Source organism: Myotis daubentonii, chromosome 9 (genome assembly GCF_963259705.1).
Source record: "Myotis daubentonii chromosome 9, mMyoDau2.1, whole genome shotgun sequence".
In the NCBI taxonomy this organism is placed as follows: Eukaryota; Metazoa; Chordata; class Mammalia; order Chiroptera; family Vespertilionidae; genus Myotis; species Myotis daubentonii.
In genome coordinates, this window is record NC_081848.1 from 64,532,305 (window position 1) to 64,556,639 (window position 24,335).

At 35.6% G+C, this 24,335-nt stretch overlaps 1 protein-coding gene across 5 annotated transcripts in view; it reads right to left on the bottom strand.

Annotated features, from left to right (window-relative positions):
* Nucleotides 1–24,335, bottom strand: part of IMMP1L (inner mitochondrial membrane peptidase subunit 1) — a 43,813-nt gene that overhangs the window by 3,941 nt on the left and 15,537 nt on the right. For all 5 annotated transcript variants that reach the window (XM_059709205.1, XM_059709203.1, XM_059709204.1 and 2 more), the window contains 4 exons: nucleotides 16,770–16,903; nucleotides 15,140–15,228; nucleotides 11,430–11,556; nucleotides 1,120–1,230 (listed from right to left, as the gene is read on the bottom strand). In XM_059709205.1, coding sequence (XP_059565188.1) covers nucleotides 1,120–1,230; nucleotides 11,430–11,556; nucleotides 15,140–15,228; nucleotides 16,770–16,874 — 432 coding nt within the window. In that variant the 5' untranslated portion in view covers nucleotides 16,875–16,903. The remainder of the gene's footprint in view (nucleotides 1–1,119; nucleotides 1,231–11,429; nucleotides 11,557–15,139; nucleotides 15,229–16,769; nucleotides 16,904–24,335) is intronic.

The window sequence follows — 24,335 nt, forward strand, 5'->3', positions numbered from 1 at the left end:
ATTTATGTGTCTATGTATTTAAACTCTAACATGGGTTTGAACTGCATGGGTCCAATTATGCACAGATTTTTTCCCCCCAATAAATATACAGTTAGCCTTCCCTGTGCCTGGTTTCATAGCCATGGATTCAGCTAACAACAGATTAAAAACATTATTTCCATCCATGGTTGTGAATTTGTGGAAGCAGAGGGGCAGCTGTATGTATTGTTCTATGTGATTTTACATAAGGGACTTGAGCATCACAGATTTTGGTGTCTGGGGATTTTCCTGGAACAAATTCCAGATACTATATATAAGTTTGGGGGGAGTTAAAAATTATATGTAGGTCAATGCCCCTAACCCCCGAGTTGTTTAAGGGTCAATTGTATATATGTGTGGGTGTGTGAGCATGTGTGTGTCTGTATTTTCTTTTACTGCCCTCAAAGTTAACTGTAAATCTAAGTACTTGAGTATATGCTTAAGTGTAAAGAATCCTGTAAATTACTCCCAAGTATTCCTGTCTGTTTTTTCCCATACTGATTGTGAGAAAAAAGAGCCAGTAAAAACAATAATCTTTCTTAAGAATCATGAATTTACTACAACACTGATAAGTCCATTCCTCACTGTACTTAACTAAGATATCCCTGCATTGCAGATATTTTGACTCTACACTGCTCTTCTGCAAGTGCACATTAATATAGAGTATCTGCCCAAAATGTATACACACACTTTGAATAATTACAAGGCAGTGTTTATTAAAACGCATTTCATTTTCAAAATTGACCTATCAGCTGTCAAAGTGTGTATACAAGTTTTGGGAACATGCTGTATATTCCCAGGATATTAACATGGTTGTAAAAATACAAGAGAGAAATTTTTGAAGGTTCAAATTAAAGGCTGCTTATGCTACAAACAAAGGTAGCTAGAGTTTTATTATTCAAACAAAAATATTGTCGATTACCTGTCTCAATAGGGGGAAGGGGTAATGTTTATAGCTATGAAAGCTAACATTTTCACTACTGTTACTGCAACAGGTAAGTCCACTAACAGCCTAAAGAGTTCAGAGTTCATTTTGAAAGAAAATGTTTTTTTCCCCTCAGCTCAGATAAGAAGGCCTACATTTTAAGTAGAAAGCAGTACCTTAAAGAAGATCCGTCCTCTTATTAGTCCATATGGAATAGGTCCATAGGACCTGGAATCTGTAGAATTCTGTAAATTATCACCTTCTAACCAAACATGGCCCGTTGGCACCTGGAATTAGAGAAGAAAGCAGCCCCTTTAAAAAAGAAAAAAACAAATTTGGGTACTGTCAATAAAAAGTATCTTGTGCAAGTAAGGAAAAATGTCCTAAAGTTGTCTTTTTATACAATACATATAAACCCTATGATTTCATTTTTGCACAACAGAATAACTTTTATTAAATATTAGTAATATTATGGTTTCAAATTTATTTTTTAAACATGTTTTTATTGATTTCAGAAAGGGATAGAGAGATAGAAACGTCAACACTGAGAGAGAATCATTGATCAGCTGCCTGCAGTACGCCCCACATGGGATCAAGCCCACAACCCAGGCATATGCCCTTGCTGGGATTTGAACTGTGACCTCCTGGTTCATAGGTCAACACTCAACCACTGAGCTACATTGGCCGGCAGGTTTCAACTTTTTAAATGCCCATCTTTTTTGCCACATGGTTCCCCAAAATTAATTTGTTATACAAACCCCACAGTGAGGTTATAAGAGATCAAAACAGTGTGACAGGGTCATTAATTTAATAGACTTCAAAAGAGGTCATTAGAATGCTGACTGAAAATGTGCCCTCCTGTCTCCGTAAAAGCATAAACAGGGTAGCCACTCATTCTGCAACATCCTGGGGCCAATAGCAAGGCCAGACTTATTAGAATGCTCATGATGAGCTAAATGGTAATTGATTGTGACATCAATTACAAATAATCTCATCATTTGATTGGAGTAGGCTTGTCAGAATTCTAATTAAGATCCCTGTTCTGCCTTGTACAGGCCATATCTTCAATGCATTATATTTCAATAATGACCATGAAGACCTAGAAGGAACTATTATAAAACCATCAGTTGTAAAATTAATGATGGTGACCCTCTACTAAAAGGAAAAGACCCAAGTTCCTATATGTCCTGTGTATTAACATAAGCCTAAATTTTTACTCAGTGACAATTATAAATATATTTAGAACAGAAAATGTTTGTTTTAAAAAACAAGGCCTCTTTGATATGGTGCATTTGCCCATTAATATCTGTTCAACATAAACTTAAAAAATTACTCTCCAGCAACAATCATCTGTTGGCATAACCAAGTTGCTATCACTAAAATGAAAATTCAAGCCAGATAAGAGAAGAAAAATTCTGCAGCAATATTATTATAACAAAATACTAACAGATAAGAGTAGATTAAAATGTGTTTTAAATGGAAATTTTAAAAAACTATTATAACTTTCCAACTCAAGTAGAACAGGACTTCAATAAATGCATTTGTAATACATGTTTTGCAAATGGCCAAAAATGGAAATCCCCAATTACATGTTTTCATTGCTTCTCATAACCAAAACTTTTAGTAATTAGGTGCTTTTCCTTCTTATACTTTTGTAAATCTGCCAAGGTAACTTGAATGAATATATGAGCCTAAGAATATACAGATACATATTTTTACAATGAATGCCACATACATTTTACTTTTGTTCAAATCTGAATTTCCCAAGGTTTTAGATACAGCTAACTTGAGGGCTAAATTTTAAAGCAAGAAAAGAACTCTTGAATTATTCTTGTTTTTTCTTTCTACGTCAGAGTTTACTTCCTGAGCTCGGAGAAAGCCTAATCTCAGGGCTGGACAAAAGAAGCCTCTAGTTCTCAGGTATACTTACTGAGGTCCAGGTAAGTGCCTCTTTTAGTACAGGCAACAAACGTAATTGCCTCATGGCCTGCGGGTGTCCCTTTAACAAAAGAGGCTTTAGTGAACCAACCCACAGGTGTTACCTTTCCTGACTGAAGTGAAATCTGATGAAAGAGTCCACAATATCAAATAACACATTTACTAAACTATAATCAAACTCATTTATTTGATTAAGCAAAAACTAATTAAGTAAAAGTTCTGACTGCAGAGTAAGATATTTGTATTTCTGACCTTCCAAAAAACAGAATAATAACAGATTTGGTTTTTTAATTAACTCTTTGCCAGATGTTTTAGAATTTACAACCAGCAAAGGTAAGGGTGGGGACTGGCCCTACTATTGCTTATGCCACTTTAATGGTTCTTAAATAACTGAGTGGAAAGGAAATAATAGTTTATTTTTATTAAAGAAACAAAATAACTTTAACAGTTATTAAAGAAAAATAAAGGCAAAGAGGGGCAAAGCTTTTGGAATCTTTTAACAAGATTATTTTTTCTTTATCCTCAATTATACTGTTGAAAGTATTACATATGTCCCCTTCTCCCCCCCCCCCCCCCACTGCCCTCTTCCCGGGCCCCCACAAGCCTTCACCACCCACTGTCTATATCCTTGGGTTATGTATATACCCATGTGAGTTCATTGGTTGATTTCTAACCCCCCCCCACCCCCTCCAGCCCTCCCCTGCCTTCCCTCTGAGGTTTGATAGTCTGTTCGATGTTTCTGTCTCTAGGTCTATTTTTGTTCATCAGTTTATGTTGGTATTAGATTCCACGTATGAGTGAGATCATGTGATAATTATCTTTCTCTGGCTTATTTCACTTAGCATAATGCTCTCTAGGACCATCCATGCTGTTGCAAATGGTAAGAGTTCTTTCTTTTGTACAGCTGCATAGTATTCCATTGTATAGATGCACCAAAGTTTTTAAATCCACTCATCAAGTCTTAACTATTGTAAATTGTGCTGCTATGAACATAGGGGTGCATATATTCTTTCTGATGGGTGTTTCTGAATATAGTTCTTGGGCTATATTCCTAGAAGTGGGATCACTGGACACTATTTCTATGCAGTCCTACTCTTTTTCTCCATTTAAATTCTGATTTATTACTACACTATTTTCATCATTCCTGAAGACTATTACTGTCCTTCCCTACTTAAAAATTATGCCACCTTAGGTTCTTAGCCAATTACTGCAAAAGAGGAATTTACTATACACAAAAGTTACAGTAGGCTACAGCACTGGGAGTTATATTGGGGGATGCTTTTTACTAACAAGTTCTATTTCATTATTCTCCCTGCTGAGTAGGTTTGGAACTTAGTCTAACACTGGACTTGCTCATTCTCATAGCTATTATAAGCTGAGCTCCTTCATTTTCTTCCTAAGTATTTAATACCATCCAGTCTGAATCAATATCTGATGAGTTCTTTAGCATAATGGTTACAAATACAGTCTACAGTCATAGTTCTGAGTTCAAAATGCAGCTCTCCTACTACTATTAGTTAAGCACCTTGGACAGGTTATTTAAACTTCATCTATACAACTGGCAATAAAAAATGCCTTACAGAAATATTCTGAGAACCAAGTGGAATAACACATAAGGATCCTAGCACCAACTAAGCACTCACTAGTAAATACTAGTACTAGCTATTGTTGTTATAGTTGCCCTAGCTGCTGGGATGAATGATGCCTTCTGGACTTTTTTCTTTGTTCCTGATTTTCCTATGCAGCCTACTCAGCAATTTGCAAAGTGAACTGTGCTTTGTAATTTATTTCAGTTATATTTTTGTTATTTACACTGTATTCAATTACATAGGTCTGGTAGTAGCCAAGACTGTGATTTGAATTCAATATAATTTAAAATGTACATTAATTGTGAATAGCTGCCATTTTATTCATGTTAAATGATTTGGTGAAATTTAGTTTTAAGACCAAATCATCCAAATGTTAGTACTAAAGACTAACATTTTTATTCTTTTAATAGGAATCTTCATCAAGCAATTTTTATCAAATACCAAATGCATCGGCTCTCCCTTATGGAGCATTCACTTACTCAGAACTGTCTACCAACTAGTCAGAAGGTTAGAGGAAGGGGACTAGGGCTGGAGAAGAAGCCAGTAATTATGTCTTCTCATACCACCCATCTGAATCTAATGCCCCATTCCTACAGAATTTTTTCCCTAGACAATGGATTATTTTGCTTTCTGATTTCTTGTTCTATTTATAAAACAATGTTATATCTGCTGTTTTTGGATTAGTATTTAAAAGAAGTGTCTTTTATAGTCTCATTTCAAGACTATCTCTGTATTTCCATTGTAATATAAACTGACGTATAATCTGGTTCTCATATTCTAAAAGACCTAACTTAATGAAATACTAGGTTTTACATATAGTAGAATCATGCTAAGTGTATAAATAATGAGTTTTCCCATGCATGCCTGCTTTAATATGTTATTTCTCTTTTCCATTCTTATTTTAGGTAGAGAATAGTTTAGTAGCATGAAAATGCTTTTATGGACTAAGATTAAATGGGTCACAGAAACCTATAGAATTTTAATTACCCAAAGTGGTAACACAGAACTTCATTTAGTTGCTTATTTCAAAAGACATCTGAACACATTACATCTACTCAACAGTAGCTGTCCAGCAGACCACTACATCATTAGGAAGCCACATGACATTTGGAATATATTCTCTTTACTCCCAGTTATCAGAGTTAGAGTCTGCTTCACATGCTAACATTGAACATCAGCGTTACAATTTCTGTCTCAATTTTTCCCAATTACTTTTAGGCAACCTTAAAGTATAGAGATCTCATAACTTGCAGGTAAAAGTACATACAATATTTGCATTTTACACAACTGCCTCCCTATATTCACTCCAACAGAAGGTCTTTCCAACTTTGAGCTGAAAACTCAAACCAACTGTGAGTAGTTAAAATATTTTTAGATGAGCAAAACACATTAGTTTCAGGAAGACGTGCTAATCTCTCAGTAAAAACATTGATCTTCATGTATACATACTCAAACATGTAAGATAAAAAACAATTTTATAAAATAAAATTCTATAAACTACATATTGTTGAAGGTCAAATTATTCTGAAAACGTTCAGAGAACACATCAGAAAATGCTTAAGTTGTGGAGGCTTCAGAGATGATACTTAGTGTTAATGTCAGAAGAAAAACACCTCAGAATTGTAAACAAGAAGTCAAATTTATCTTCAGAATCGTGTTAACTATAGGATGAAAAAGTCACGTAATCTCCGCAGTGAACTTCACTTTAGCAAAAGAGTAAACATATTTCCTCCACATCAGCTGCAATAAGACATTAGCAGTATGCCATGATTGATTAACCTGGGAGCCGTTGCTGAGAAATGGATGTGTAGCACAGGTTTTTATCACTATAGTCTGCAAAAAGCAAGTCCCTTGTTTAGCTATCCTTGTTGTAATAAGTGACATTATTAGGTAGTTCTTCTACTTAAGTGACATAAGGATTTAGTGTATCAGCAGCTTATAATAAACAAGCTTTCAATCTCCTGATTCCTCTCCCTACACAGAAGTACTTTTTCTGTTTATAATATAAGTGGTAATAGAAGGCCATATGGTTGTGACTTTTAGCTAAAGTAAATGACATTTAAACAAACAGAAAAACAGCATTAAGATATTCAAGGATTTGAACTATAACCTAAATACACAGTGCACATTAAGGGGCTATTAGTATTAACTATATAAAGTGGCCATTTTATTTTTTTAAATTGAACTTATTGGGGTGACATTGGTTAATTAAATTATATAAGTTTCAGGTGTACAATTCTATAATACATCATCTGTACATTGTATTGTATATTCACCACCCCAAGTCAAGTCTCCTTCCATCACCATTTATCCACCCCAGTGACCATTTTCTAATGCTGTCAAATTAGTGAGCTTGTTTTTCACTTTGTTAATTGGTTTTATTTAAATATTTTCAAATACATTATAAAACAGCTTTATTACTGGCATATTGTTCCATTTCCAAGTGTTCCTTTTCAGAACTCTCTACTACCTGTGCATCCTGGGAACATTTAATCAGTTTTTTCTGAAATGTGAAACTATCTCTATTTCTTACATTTCCACCAATAACAATAATGATCTTGTTAGCATACTCTATAATACAAAAAATGTAAGAAATATTACATTCCTTATTCATGTACCATCATTCTGTGGTAACAGACTAACATTTGGTAAATAATATTTCACCTTTTGCCAAAACCGGTTTGGCTCAGTGGATACAGCGTCGGCCTGCGGACTGAAAGGTCCCAGGTTTGATTCTGGTCAAGGGCATGTACCTTGATTGCAGGTACATCCCCAGTGGGGGGTGTGCAGGAGGCAGCTGGTCGATGTTTCTCTCTCATCGATGTTTCTAACTCTCTCTATCCCTCTCCCCCTTCCTCTCTGTAAAAAAATCAATAAAATATATTAAAAAAATATTTCACCTTTTGTGTATAACCCTGGAATATATGGTATCAAGAACCAAAAAGCTTTAAATAGTCTGAAATTTTGATAGGTTGATAATAAAAGTAAAAATATACACTCTAATAACTACAAACATTTTCTTTAACAATAGCAAAAGATTATTATGATCTAACTATAGGAACATACTGAAATCTTCATAATCATATTTCTATTAGTGTTTCCATTTTCAATACAGAGTGGCTGCTATGGTTGAGAAACTGAAATCCAATAAAATTTTAATTTTGGAAGATTTAAAAATCATTTTACAGTGAACAACCACTTAAAGTTAACACTCAAAAGAGCAATTTACCAACTACAAGGAACAACTTTACCCACTGTTAATTTGCCAACCAATAAAGGATCAAAATAACAAAATACCTGTATAGTAGTTAATAATGTCCAAAAGGCACATGCATTTCTACTGAAATGCAGACAACTCTTATTAGCTCACAATGTAATTAGTAGGTGCTGCATTTTGCAAGGGCAACTTGGCCTTCATCATAACAAAACCACCAGAGCATTTCTGACAACCAAACCTTCCCTTAAAATAAGAGCAAGGTAGGTCATTTTTACCATTACTTTAAAAGATTTAGTTCACACTGTTCTGAACTGATAGGTCAGTTCAAAACCAAGTGAATTTTTAGTCTGCTTAGTAAAAAAGGGTTGGAAAATATTCACTCCAAATAAAAGTCACTTGGGGAAAGACACATTAGTCAGCACTTTGCTGTCCTGGTACAAAGTATCAGGGACATTCCAATATTTTCTACAACTTTTACTTGCAATTCTAGAGGGTGGTCAGGTAGCCCTACCATGGAAGTAGCTTGTCTTTCAAATCTTCTATGAATACTAGAATAACCACTGGATAACCTCAGAAAGATAAAGTATTTTTCTTCATCTCCTCATTAGCTTTTATAACAAAATTTTACTACATTTCCTGAGTCCTGGCCCAAATCCCCTACATTAAATAGGCTTTTACTTTGCCTAACATGCAAATCAATAGGAGCATGCCAATTCATTTTATATATTTCTGATTTGCTTAATGTTTCTCCTTGCAACTAATTATTTTTGGCAAACTAGAAGCTTCTAGCAGCAAATTGAGAAATTGCTATAGTATAGGAAGTTAAGTTATTTAAGATGTTTAAGCTGAGTACAATTTGTTTCTTTTGAGAATCACAAATTAAGCTTTATCTTAGCTTATATTGCAAAACCCACTGCAATAGAACCTTGATAGGAACTGCTTTGTTTCCAAATGCTTAATGTAAAAAATAAATCATAGTTCCTAAGTGTTGCTTGCCACATGGACTTTTAGAACTCTGGAATGAATAAAATGGTTCCACTTCACTTAACCAATGATCTGTTTATATTATTTTATGCCAACTTGGGAACAATGCTATTCTTTCATATGCTAAACTATATTCTAGGTTCCAAATGACAATTTTGGTGTTTTGCTCTCTGAAGCATATACTTAGGGAATAAATGTTTTTTGCCTGGAATTCAAAACACTTTTAATATTCATCATCTTTACCATTTAGTTCAATCAAGATCTGAATAATAATGTCTTCATCTAAAAACAACAATAATTTTTCTAAGAGGATGCACAGGTAGGGGAAGAAACCCATTTCATACAACACAGCACCGGTGTGCTTTTGAGATAGCGGGAAAAGGGAACACTCTAGAGGGGCAGGCCCTGCAAACAGTTTGGATATCTCTTCAGAGTGCTCCAAACTTGGATGACTTTTTTGTTATGAATCACCTTGATTAATGGAACACATTTGCTAAAGTGGTTCTGTAATAGCTACACAATTCTTATGGCTTGAAAAATGCAGCCTAGAAAAAGTGGTGGGGATGAAAAAACCTTCAAAATTCACTGGGTTCTCTTTCAGAATCAATACTGCCCCTGAGCGGAAACAGTTACTTTTCTTTTTAAAAATAAAGACAATACATTTTAAGGAAAGTACAATTTTGTGAGATGGGAGTAGAAATAAACAAGTAGAGGATACTTTGGGAGGAGAAGTGGCATGTCAAGGCGTCCAGATTCTGGGTGGAGCCAGGCTACTTGTGTTTGAATTCCAACTATTTGTCTCATGAACTGGGCAATTTACTTAACCACCCTGTTTTTAGTTTTTCCATCTGTCAAATACTACCACTCCTATCTCTCTGTGTTGCTGTTGTGATGATTAAATAAATTAATCCTTGTAAAAGAGTTTCAACAGTGTATGGTACAGATTAAATACATAAGTATTGGTCAATATTATTACAATTATATTTGTACATTTATAAACATACAAACCAAAGTGAATGGAATACACCAGGAACTATATACTAGTGTCCTCTAATTAATCCATTCATCAAACACAAAAATTTGATGAATGTTTTCGTTAAGTAGAATATTCAAAAAAATCTACATCTTACAGTCCTATGGTTGTCTTTTCTGATTAGCAGAGATTTTATCTAAATCCTTTTGTCCTGATAATCCTCCTCTGATAACTCAAAAACAAAACAACAATGTTGTGGTATTTAAGTACATAGACTGTGGATAGTAACATTAATATGTTTTATTGTTCTGACTGCAAATTATTTCTGGTTTCAAATTTAGCTTGCTAAAGCAATTCAGAAGTGATTACAAAGCCTCATGAAATGATAGCAGTCATATGAAGGTGCAACCATTATGTAAAAATCTAACATTTTTTAAGAATAAAAGGATACAGTGTACAGTGTCCCTCATGCAGTCCAAAGAAAAATAGGTTACCTTATACCATACTATCTTCAACATTATTATCACCATCAGTTAACAATCACTAGTGTATTTAACATTATAGTAATAAACATCAAAAATATTTGAACAGCTGACCCATAGTCTATTGTGGATGGTATATAAATAGACTGATTAAGTAATAATCAATTAATCAAACTTACTCATAGAGAAGAAAGAGGCCATTATAGTTCAAAATAAATTTACAGTGATGAAGACAATTTAACTCTTAATGCTATACTTACATTGGGGATGAAGACAGAGGTAAAGTTAGTTAATAGATGTAACAGCTATAATAACTTGAGAGTGACACAGAAATTTTAAATGGAAGTAGAAATTAAGTTACAATTATTAAGGTAGAAAAATTTATATGCTGAGTAAAGTAAGGCCACCTCCTCTGCCATAAGCTGCCCTATCAGCCATGTGATTGGTGAAAGGAGGTAACACATACACCTGCTCCTCACTCTTCCATTCTACTGCTCTTGCTCTATCTTTCTAACTGGTAAATTGACTATACAAAAAGTACATGTATTTTATATTCTAAAAACTTAAATAGGATTTTAAAAAGCTAAACTACAGGCTTTATTTGATTTTTAACAGCTTTTCCTTTAATAAGTTAATTGAAAAAGTTTCTGAGCCAGGAACCTGGACCATATTTAGTTGTCACTCACATCTCCTTTGTCTTCTCCAATCTATCACAATTCCTGTCTTTCCTCGTTTTCCGTGACCTTAACATTTTGGAAGAGTATTTGTCAGTAATGTTGCAGAATGAACCTCAATTGGAGTTTGTCTGCTGTTTTCTCATGATTAGACTGAGGTTATACCCTTTGCAAGAATACCACAAAAGTGATGGGCCCTTCTCAGTTTTTCAGTTCAGGGGCTACACTATGTTGATCTGTCTTGTAATTGGTGAAGTTAACCTTGATCACTCAGTAAAGGTGGTGACAGCCAGGATCTCCTCTGCGAAGTTTCTATTTTTCCCTTTGTAATAAATACCTTGGGAGAGATACTTTGAGAGTATGCAAAGATACTATTTTCCCTTGAAATTTTACCCAATATTTTGATATCTATTGATGAATCTTGCCTGCAACAACTACTACTGAGATATTGATATAGGGTTTTAAAAAGAACATATAAAATATAATGGCCAAATAATTCTTGATACAAACATACTTAAATTCCACTGAATACAGCACTTTAAGTTATATTCAAAATAGATGTCATATTCTTTTACGTTTTCAATTAATGTTAATAAACTATTAATAACATAACTGAAATTGTTACTTACATAACTATGGCTTTTAAAGAAACTTGATGAACTACTGGTGAGCATTTTGTCTCCTTCCAAACCAATTACTCTTTTACAAATATTTGATTTTGGATCACTTGGACTTTTTGCAATCACAATGTCACCTCTGAGGGAAAAAGTCAAAGAAATGTCAGTGTTATTTATTAAGCACATGCATAGCATTGCTATAATACTTTTATAAAGCAACTTAAAGTCACACCCTTTATCTTCTCACTGTACTGGCCCTCCCAGACATTTACCAACTTTGAGTACCTCTGTGACTGACTTTTATGTGTTACAATCCAACAATGAGGATGATGGAAACATTATTAGAAGATTCTAAAATTTCTGATCATTCTATAAGAATTATCTTCTTTCACTGTATCTACTGTGTTACTCAGTGTCTAAATTTTTAGCAACGAAAGTATGGGAAAACAATTTCATGTAAATAGCACCAAATTAACTAAGTAAATTTTACTGTCCAGCCAGGAGTATTGATGGACTCTAGAGCACATAAAATGATGGAAACATCATTTGTTTCCCTAGAGCTCAAAGTATCAAGGAATTATATAACCAAAGTAACTAATAGTATAGTAAAAAAAATACATATTTAAGGAAAAGTATCAGAAGACACAAACAAATAACATGCTAAAAGCTGCCCAAACATACACTACAAAAAATAAATTGGCATGATTCATGAAAGAAGCAACAATCTACATGTATTAGAAAAATAAGAAAGATCTTCAAAAATTAGAAAGGAAGGAGACAAAAATGTAGGACTAATGCTTCAACCAGAACACAATGCTTTTTATGCTAAAATAAATAAATTCTGTTGACTAACACACATATTTGAAAGGATTTACTATATTTACTTATTATCTATATCTAGTTCCAGAAATAATTTGATGTCATTATAAACTTTTGCAAAGAAGGGTCAATACCTTATTCATCTTAACATTCTAACATATAGCATATTTTGTGAATTAGGTGTTCATTAACTACTAGAGGCCTGGTGCACAAAAATTCATACACTGGGGGGGGGGGGGGGGTGGAGGGGAGGAGGGGGTTCCTCAGCCCGGCCTGTGCCCTCTCGCAGTCTGGGACCCTCAGGGGATGTCCACCTGCTGGCTTAGGCCTGCTACCTGGGGGATCAGGCCTAAGCTGGCAGTCAGACATCCCTCTGGCAGTCCAGGAACCCTCAGGGAGTCTCCTACAGTCGGACATCCTTAATGCTGCCACAGAGGCGGGAGAGGCGCCTGCCACTGCTGCTGCGCTTGCAGCAGCTGAGTGGAGCTCCTCCCTATGGGAATGCACTGACCACCAGGGGGCCGCTCCTAGGTTGAACGTCTGCCCCCTGGTGGTCAGTGTGTGTCACAGCAACTGTTCATTCCGCTGTTAGGGTCAATTTGCATATTACCCTTTTATTATATAGGATTTGTTGAAAGAATAAGTAGTAGTGAAACTGTCAGTGTTTCAAGTATAAGTGTCCTGTGCATTTGACCCAAAAGAGATCCATGTGGTTTAGATCCCAAGTATGCAGACTTCATTTTGCCAAAAATGGATGGCTATTCTAGCTTTAGAAATAGAGCAAGCAAGAAATCTGTGCTACAGATGAAAGAAAAAGAATACTCAGGATAGTAATATTTTTAAAGTACAAGCTACCAACTGACTACTAAGGTTGTAAAAGTTACTTTAGTATGTCTCATAAAATGCCAGATTTCGAGCTATTTTTCAACCTAATGGGCCCTTGAATGAATAGGATACAAATGAAACCTTCAAAGAATATGAATTAATTTACTGAATGTAGTTATTTGTATTACCCATCTGAATGCAAAGAGTATCTATTTTAAAAAAAGGACGATATTGAGCTATTCATTCAAAAACTATTTAGCCAACAATTACAGCTCCTTTTCAAGGATGCACAAGAACTATGAGAGTAAAATCAGGTCTTTAGCATGGAAAACAGAAGCTTGTCTTCCTGCTATAGTGAGGCTAGATTTCCAATTAATCTACAGACTATAGTATATTATTTTGACAAAAGTTATAAAGAAAAAGCTAGAACACTACCCATTACATAAGTTTTATTTTATAACCCCATATCTTGAAGTTTTTAGTAGTAAAGATCTGAAGAACAATTACCTAGGAACCATGCTAGACCATATGGCTGGACATAGAGATAGTTTCTATCTATAGAATCTGATGGTAAGATCAGTAAATGCAAAGAACAGTTTCACACCATTTTTGATGATTTTTCAGTAATGTGAAACAGACTATTGAGAAGGTTAATAATGAAAGAGGAGTGCCTAAACCTACTTGTGTCATAGCTAAATAACAGCTCGAGTGAGTCAAATTTGTAGTTAATGGAGATGAATGCTGATATAAATTTATTTTTGCAGAATTATGAAAAACTAATGGACCCCAAATTCTAGGGAATCAGAGAGATACCCTATAGAAAATACATTAAATTACTAATACTTGACATGCATTCAGAAGGAATAATACAGAGTTAACTAGAACAAACAGTATCTAAGAATTGGAAACACCATTTAAAATAGGATTTAAAATGATTTACGGTAGTGGCAAACAATATTTGCCATGGAGTTTTTCAACTTAATCAGGAGACTCATAATAGACTAGAGGCCCAGTGCATGGAAATTCATGCACTGAGGGGGGGTCTCTCAGCCAGGCCTGCCCCCTTTAACAGTCCAGGAGCCCTCAGTGGTGGGAGGCAACCCAACTATCGGGAGAAGGTGACACCTCATCACACCTCTGCTGCTGCCACTGCTGGCAGCGCAAGCCTCGGCTGGCCCTGGTTACCTGAGCCTTGGGCCGGCCCTGGGCGGCTGGGGGGCTGAGAGGACTGGGGGAACTCCAGAGGCAGGCGTGGGAAGAGGCCAGGCCTGCCTGGGGTGGGCCCATCCTTGCTGCGCACCTGTTGCCCTGGCGGGGCTGAGGGGACTGGGCGCCGCCATCTTGTGGCTGCAGGAGCTGCCAGCTTTGAGGGCAGGGCAGCAAATTAGCATATTCCCTCCTTATTGGCTGTGCGTGCCGCCATCTTTGAGGGCATGGTGGTCAATTAGCATATTCCTGCCTTATTGGCTGTGGGTGCCACCATATTTGAGGGGGGGCATTCAATTAGCATATTCCTTCCTTATTGGCTGTGGGTGTCACCATCTTTGCAACGATGTGAGGGTCAATTAGCATATTCCCTCTTTATTAGATAGGATAAGCTTCCTCACTCACAGCTATATACAGTGTTATAATCTAAAATCATCAAGTGCTCATCATAGGCCACTGAGAATAAGATAGTCATCAATAGAAATAGGATTATTTTAAACATGAAAAACCAAATCAATGATTTGGATATGCAAAGTAGTTCATAAGTTCCTAACTCTTGCCTCAAAACACTCTAGCCAAACACTGCCCCCAAAAAAGAATAAGGTAGGCTTGAATGTACATAATAAAAGTGCCTGCTATCTATTTTGGACAGTGATGCAAGGGGCATAATGACCTAAGACACAATGCATGCCACAGAAACTATTAAAATTTCTCAAAACTGAGAGAAAATATTTGCATCAAAATTTTATCTAGCTTGTCACTCTTTTGTATTTACAAGGGAGTTTTTAAAGATACAGTTAAGAGGCTGCAGGAAAGACACAATGTCTATGTGTATTTCCACCACAAATTTAATATATCTATGACAAATATACCTTTGGATACCATAAAAATGTCGACTAAGATTTTCTGCAAAGACAATATCTGCATTTTGAATCGTAGGCTCCATTGATGGTCCAGAACACTGAAAAGACATAATTTTGTGATTGGAGTTGAAAACCTTTTTAAATATAACAAACATCTAAGCAGGCTTAAGAGAAAGAAATCAAGCCAATGTTCTCCATGCCTGAAGGATGACTCATAATAAGCTGGCAGCTCCCAGAGAAGTTCAACTCTATTGAGTGGCCACCAAGCAAATATATTTAAAATGGTTTATTGATATTACATTATAATACATGAATAAAATAACAATATCTATGTTTCCAAATCTGAGGCATTTGGCAGAAAGTAAGCTCCATGAGGCTCGGGACCTTGTCTCTCATGTTGCCAGGGCCTGGCATAAAGTTGATACTAAAAAAACACATGTTGAATGAATCAATGAATGATTTATTTTCTTATTATTGTCAAATATCAGTGATTTATTAAATGGTATCATATTATTTGCAATTAGTTGATGCCTCTATCCAAGAGAGCAGCTCACCCATTAATGGGGCTACAACTTCTATTTTAAACTGAAAAAATATTGGCATAATAAGATGCACTTTAAGACTTCATATTAGTATGTCTTTAAACAATAATCTCTGTATATATACCTCAGAGCTATAATAAAGTGATCATTGCCACCTAAAAAGTCTAAATACAATAGTCTCTATTACTCCACTTTTTAGTCAAATAATTTTTAGTCAAATCTTCTTACCCAGGCAGAATAATAATAAAGAACACAATGAAAGTTCATGTTTGCTACCTCTATAGCCCACTGGAAATTTTAAAAATCCAAGGGGGGGGGGGGGGTGTCTCAGTTAAATATATTTATTTGCTGAATATTTGAGGTTGTATGACTGAATCTCTTAGGCTAAACCTGATAAAAAGCAACACCACCAACAAAACCCACTAATTAGACATTCAATCAATTATTTCATTTACATGATACAAGGTTAGTATAGTCATGGCTGATAGATTCATAATTCTATATTTAAAAATATCATTGGTGGGGGGGCATCCTTTACATTTTAATATTAATACAAGGCAGAATAATCATTTGTTTTAATGACAGTCAAACACATGGTTAAGAGGAGCAGTTTTGAAAACTGGAGAAAAGTCTGTGTTGAAATTCCAAGTCTACTTACTAACTGTGAGACATGGACTAAGTTACTTAAGCTTTCTGAGCCTCAGTTTCATCATATGTATAGTGGATTTCTAATACGTATCTCACAGAGTGTAAAGATTAAATGTGTTAATAATTGTAAAACATCAAATATATCCTGGACATTTTAGCATTCAATAAATGGTATAAACTATTATTCTTAGTGTATTAATAGGGTCTTTTGTGCCCTGTCAGAAACAGAATACAGAACCATATTTAAAATAATGGTTCTTATATTTTATATCAGTGCCAATACAAATACATTCTCTTACATCCAAAAATTTAGAAAGAATTTATTTTAGCAGTTGAACTTTATTCATTAAGTTAATAACTTCAATTGTAATAAAGGGGAAAACACATTTTCCATCTACTTAAAAAAGTATATATTTAAAATGATTATTTTCTCAAAAGTAAAAACTTACCATGACAACACCACCAACATATTCAAAAGCACAATGTGCTATACAGCCATACTGAATAGTATAGCCAACAAGTCGAAAGGTTTTCCCCAGAACACCACGAAGCATAGTTCTATGTAGACTCTGTCACCATTGGCCTGATGGTAAATTTCAAAAAGTTTCATGAATAATACTATTTTAAAACATTTAAGAAATAGTTCTATTGTAAAATATTTTATAATCACCTAGAATGTACTAAATAAAGAATTTGGTGCAGAAAAGCAACACCTTATTTTCATTTCTGCTAAAAATATTTTTAAATGACAAATTATAGAAACTTAGTAGTTTGATCTACTGAACAGATAGTTTATTCAAATACCACTTGGGTTTATATATGAAGCAGAGGCCCGATGCACAAAATTTGTGCAAGAGTAGGCCTTCCTTTCCACCAGTACCTGGGACCCAGGCTTCCCTCACAGCAAAGGCCCCGCCCACCCACTGCAGCCCACTGACCAGTGGCCTGGGCCTCCCTCTGCGGGGCGATCATGGGGCGATGGCCAGACCCCCTGACCAAGCACATCACACCTGCCTTGGCTAGCTTGGCACCAGTGGGTGTCATAGCGTGGTCCTGGACAGTCGTCCAGATGGTTGTTCCGCTGTTTAGCCATTTGGTCAATTTGCATATTATGCTTTTATTATATAGGATTAGAAAACTAGTAGACTCAACTTGTCTGTCCCCTTTCATATCCTGGTTATTTCTTGGTATTGAGGCAGACAACTATAGAAAGATATTAACTCTTGCAAAGTACTAGTATTAGTTTTTCATAATTGTCCCCTGCTATCCTACATCAGTTCTTGTCATCCTATATAAGAAAAGCCTAATATGCTAAGTGTCCGGTCGTCCGTCATCTGTTCAATCAAAGTGTGATATGCTAATGATATGCTAAGGCTGCTCAACCGCTTGCTATGACGTGCACTGACCACCAGGGGGCAGTCTACCAGTCGCTATGATGTGCACTGACCACTGGGGGCAGAGGCTCTGACTGGTAGGTTAGCTTGCTGCTGGGGTCCGGCTGATTGGGATGGGCCGGACACACCCTGGAGCCCTCCCATGGCCCCTCCCCAGCTGGCCAACCTCCTGTGTCCCTCCTGGCACAACTGTGCACCGGTGGGGTCCCTTGGCCTGGCCTGTGTCCTCTTGCAATCCGGGACCCCTCTGGGGATGTCGAACAGCTGATTTCAGCCTGATCCCACTCAATGCAGGAGCTGTCCCCTGATGGTCAGTGGGCTCCCACAGGGGGAACATCACTCAGCCAGATGCCAGGCTCATGGCTGGTGAGCGCAACGGAGGTGGCGGAGCCTCTCCTGCCTCCACAGCAGTTGGACATCCCCCCAAGGCTCCTGGACTGCGAGAGTGTGCAGGCCAGGCTGAGGGACCCCTCCGACCCCTCCCCGAAGTGCAAGAATTTTATGCACTGGGCCGATGGCGGGGTCCCACCCCAGCGGGTCCAGGGGTTCCCAAAGGCGTAGACGGAGTCGGCGAAGAAGGAATGACACGGAGACAGCGTTCAGTTGATCAGAAGCCTAGCCAGGATCTCCAGCCAAGTTCTGGTCTCGATCTCCAGAGAGGTTCTGCTTCAGATCTCCAGCCAGGTTCTGTGTCCATGTTGTCTTGCTAGGTTCTCCAGCCAGGCTCCGTCCAGGCTCTCCAGCCAGGCTCAGTCACCAGGTTCCAGTCAGGCTCTCCTGCCAATCTCCGCAGTCAGGTTCAGTCCAGGATCCCCAGCCATGCTCTCTCCAGGCTCCGCCTCCAGGCTCCAAGGCCAGTCCCTGTCCAGGATCCTCCGGCATGCTCTCGCCAGCGAAGTTCTTCTGTCTCTAGAGAACGGTCTGTGTAGGTTCTGTGCCTAGGCTCTGTCTCTCTTGGTCCTGTCTTCCAGGCCCTGTCTCCTAAGTTCTGTCTCTTTCTGTCTTGTTACATCTGTATTTATACCAGTTGATTCAATCCTATCAATCTCTATTACAAAGGTTAGGGCGTTTCTTATCTCCATTCCAGGGAGTAAAGATTATGTAGCTTAAGCATGATTGTTTGTAGTGATTAACTACCCGCCTGGCACTTAGTTAAGGAGTTTCATCCCCTCCCTGACTTCAGGGAAAAATTCCTACCTGGGGAAACAACCTTTCTAGGAGAGGCATCCCCTCCCTGACTTCAGGGAAAAATTCCTACCTGGGGAAACAACCTTTCTCGGAGAGGTGACCTTGGTTAAAACACACAGCGCTAAGGGGAGCAAACATATTAAGAACCGTATGCTATATATACCAGGTCCCTTGAAACAGCAAGGATGGACTGGCTCCCGGCAGGCCTCTAGTGATATAATAAAAGAAAGCACTAGAATAGGTACATGGAAATTCTAGCATTAAATTGGTCCCTTTATTAACTGTGTGATTGTCAATGAATTGCTTAATCTCTCTGGGCCTCCGAAAATGGAAATATCTCACAGAATGGATCTGAGGATCACATTCGATAATGTGAAAGTGCTTTGGAAATTATAAACTTACATTCAGTTGTCAGATTAACTATTGATATTAATGAACACATGAATACAGTAAAACAGCATAAAGAACCATATCAAATACTTTAAAAGCTATATAAAATTAAAACAATAATAACATTCATCTAAAATGTTCCTAGTATCTATTACCTCCTTTCTATTTACCTGTTTCAAGTATTTCTCAAATAATGGTTTATGCCTAGGCTACTATATATTGCTCTCAGATTAAAACTACTAAAACACAATAATATTAATAATAATAATTAACATTTGCTCAATAATTACCATCTGTCAAGCTTTACAAATTAACCTCTGTAAAGTAGATATTATTACCATCATTTTATAGATAAGAAAAATGAGCCTACCAGTAGTAAACTTACATGATGAACATCTCAAAACTGAAAAATGGAGTCAAGAACTTAATCACTCTTACACGGATTCCCAAATTACTCTCTTGCTCCCATAGCCGCAATAGCTCTATTATATTACCTAAGCCTCATTCAGGATCCTTGATAGTAGGTTTGTTGTTGGTTGTATATTTCAGATAGTACAAATGAGTAAATATCAGGACTCTCAATGTCAGAGAAAGAAGCTATAAATAAAGAATTCGAGGTTAGGGATGAGTAGAAGGTATCAAAATAAATTTAATTAAATAAATAGATATGTTTCTGTTTGTCTGACCTTCTGCCTATATGAAGTACCATCCTAGCCCTTCCACTAAAAGAAGCAAGAACCCTGCAGTAGTAATGGGCACACTTAGCAGGCAGATATTTGGTTTCCAAATATAATTTCCCACTAGGAGCAACAGCATAGGGCCGAAAGCAAGTCAGTGCTCAAAAACTAATGGAGACATCCAGAATATGTAGAGAATTTATCAAATTACTAAGAAAAAGACAACCTAACAAAATTAAGAAGAAGAAAAAAGCCAAGAAGATTTCACAAAGGAAGATATCCAAACGGCTGATGAGAATATGAGAAACATAGGAAGGAGAGGTTGGACTGATGTTAAAACTAAAAAAGCCCTGGCTGGGTGGATCAGTTGGTTGGAGCATTGTCCGTACACCAAAAGGTTACGGGTTCCGTATCCTGTCAGGTACACACCTGTGTTGCGGGTTGAATCCCTGGTCAGGGCGCATATGGGAGGTAGCAGATCTATGTTCAATGTTGATGTCTGTGTCTATGTCTCTCTGTCTCTCTCTCCAAATTCAATAAAAACATATCCTCAGGTGAAAATTACAAAAAACACACACACAACAACAACAAAAAACAACTAACTAAAAAGATAGAGCTGAGTGAACTCTAGAAGCTGAAAAGAAACTAGGCATTCCTCCATCCCTGTAAGTTTCTAGAATAGGGGTACAAGCCTAAGAGCTTGATTTAGATCTATCCATTTTTTTTTATATATCAGTGAAGTGATTTCAGAATACCCTAAGCCCCAAGGAAAACATCCACCTGGTAGTTCAGGTCTGGAATTCCTTTTAAAAGAAGAGAAAGCATTTTGTTTCAGAAATAGGAAAAAAAAAAAAAAAGGCAAAGTGTCAATGTTAATTGAGACTATCAGTTTACAGAAATGCATTCATTTTAAATTATAAGCAGCCAAAATGATTAATATCATAATTTTTTGTTTTAATAAGAGGAACAGTTAATAAATATATTAACACGTACAAAATGTTCACATTAGGAAAAGGTGAGGAGAGAGAAGTAGATGTGAAGCAGAAGACAAATCCCAGCATCAGTTTAGCTATGTAATACCTTCATTTGGACCAGAAAAAGCAGCAGACTTATGACATTCCTGAGACTTCTATGATTTTATCAAATTCAAGAAAACCTACACAAAATACATTTTCCCAGATAATGATATATATAAAGTAACTGAAAGATATATGTCCATTTCAGACACTGAGTGGAAGTTATTGTGACTAGGAGAGAACAACAAAGACTCATTAAGACATGGATGCTGAGTGATGTACTCTGCTCAATAGCTAAATAATTCACTCACACAGCAGCCTCTCTATCAAAGTAATTCAAATCCCTGCCATTTCAAAATCACCTTCAAGGCTGCTCATGAATTGTTCAAATCTATAATGTTAAATCTACTGTAAGACTTGTGCAAAGGGTATTTTTTTTTTCTAGAACAGTAAATTCAAGGACCTCTGGTCCCCATAATCTATGAAGATTTTTCTTAAACCTATTTATTTTGATTCATTGCCAGAGGAAATAATTGCCATTCCTTTAAGGTTTAGAGCAGTAAATACTGTTTTAAATCTGACTGCAGCATCACAATCACCTGAGAACTAAATTCAAAATCAAAATTCCTAGGCATCCATCACAGAGCTCAAGAATGACAATCTGTGGGAGCAAGGCCGCAGAATCTGTGGTTTTAATAAGTTCCCAGAAAGGAAGGCCAGAAAAAGACTGTGCTGTCATTTGAAGCCAATGAGACATAGTAAATACTTTCAGAAACTTGACAAAATTTAACCATGATTATAAACTGAGTGTTAATGTTGAGATAATTCTATAAATTTTTATCAAATGAACTTTATAATGCTAATATTTCAGTGATTTTTAAAAATCCAATGTTATCTTCTGAAGTTTTTTATATATATACACATATAATCAAAATAAAAACTCATTTTATGTTTATAAAGCATAAACAGTTGACACTTTTAAAAAATATATATTTTATTGATTTTTTTACAGAGAGGAAAGGAGAGGGATAGAGAGTTAGAAACATCAATGAGAGAGAAACATCAATCAGCTGCCTCCTGTACACTCCCCACTGGGTATGTGCCTGCAACCAAGGTACATGTCTGACTAGAATCGAACCTGGGACTCTTTAGTCCACAGGCCGACGCTCTATCCACTGAGCCAAACCGGGCAACAGTTGACACTTTTAATATAATCAAGTACCAGCTTCCAAGCAGTGAAATACCGAAATATATATATATATATATACTATATAATCCATGTATCTCAGGACAATATACAAGTTGTACAAGCAATAGTTGAAGGCTATGCATTCAAATGGAACAAATACCATTCAGCATTATCACTGACTGGCTGTAGCTGTGCCAGTCTACAGTTCATGCATGGCCCTTTGGTATGATGCTAAGCCTCATAAAACAGTTTATCATCCCTTAAATAATTAAAAATTCCCATGATTCATATCCTGCTCTTTTGTTGTACCTTATTTATTCCTTTTTAAAAAATGTTTTCTTCTAATTTCTCTCACCCTGTATCTCTTTCTCTTGTCTCCCAAAACACCTCCCTTAACTCCTACTGACATAATTATGAGTTACTTATTAAGTTAGTAGTAGCTTTTAAAGATAAGTCAAATTTCTTACAGTTTGTCAATAAGGTATTAAATTCAAATAACCTATATCTGAAAAGAATGTATATCATTGAGAAGGCCTTATATGTTAATAGTGAATTTAATTAAGATGAGTTTATTTGACCATCTCTAATCAAATAAGAATAATGTCCAGGATAGAGAAAGAAAAAAATAGTAATTTTCAAGAGCCAATCAGTAACCAAGTAAATAAAAAGCAGAAAAGTAACCATGTTTAATAAAAGCTTTGAGACAAATTTTATTTGAAAGGAAAGCTACCTTTAAAAAATAATTATCTAATACTATTAACTACTCTAGAAAGTTATCCTGAGAAAATACACTACCTGGAAAAATAATTTTAAATTACATATAAATCAAATATTTTATATTTAAAATAAAATTAATTCTATTATGAGGATAAAAGAAATATTTTAGAACACTTATTTCATAGATAGATCTTTTCATTATGATAATAGAATTTTAAATAGGCAGGTTTTCAAGTAGCAAAAATAGAAATAGGAGACTAAAAAAGTCCTTTATAAACTAGCATAATGCAGTTCAGTAAAAATATTAAGCTTTTTCATTCATTAATTTTAAATGTGACAACAAATGAAGAAACACATTTTCAAATACAATAGCTTAGATTTGGTTAAAACAAAATCCATGAAGAATGACAAGTTTGCTAGGTAGGTTTGACCAAAGATCTCTACATGAATTTATTATATTGCATTTATTGATTCTTCCAAGAAAGAAAATATGGAGAATAAAATGTATTATATGTAAACAGAGGCTATAAATAAATATATCATTCATAATGGATAATTATATTTTAGTTATTATAATTTCAAAAAATATTTTAGTCACCTATATTAAGATTTTAGAGCCTAAAAACATGATTAAGGTTTTCTAATCTAGTTCTTAAAAGACAAAGCTACTAAATAAAAAACAATAAGATAAAAATCAAGTTCTATGAATATTTTAAAAGTAAGTACTCTAGGATCATAACACTGACAATACTAATTATCTTTTCTAGTCTTGGCAGTTATGTTGCATTCTGTTTGGGTGACTGATGGGATAATTTCACTTCATTTTGTCTCAGTTTATTCTGGACCATGTAAGAGAAGAATATTAAAATAACACCTCTAAACAAAGTACATGATAAAGTTTTAGTTGAAATAAAATGCTTAAAAAATAAACCTCAATTAATGAATACATGATTCCAGAGCAAATAACTGAATCCCCATCTGCTTAAGGGAAAGTTTGACTAAGAATTTCTGATGTTAGAAAAATAAGTCTATTTAGTACTAATATTAGTTATTTTAGGACTTTTAAATATTAAGAGCATACATATACTTTCAGAAAGAGCCCTTTCATCAGCTAGCATTACTGTAACTATAAAAAATGTGTCTATATATTTTTATATCATTAAATGTTTTATTTACTAAAATCATTTCATCGGCAGGAAAAAAAGCAGTTAAAATGTATGAAAAAACACATTATTCTGATTCCTTACACCTATACACATTTTACTTAATTTATTGATAATGGCTTTATACCCAAAAGAACACTGAAGTATTTAATTTAATATTTAATCTCAAATATAAATCTTTACCAATAGCAATTATACTACATCACTCAACTGGAAAAGGTATAAAAGACATTATTAATCATCATTTCTACTTGAATATTTAAATAAATTTTAACTCATAC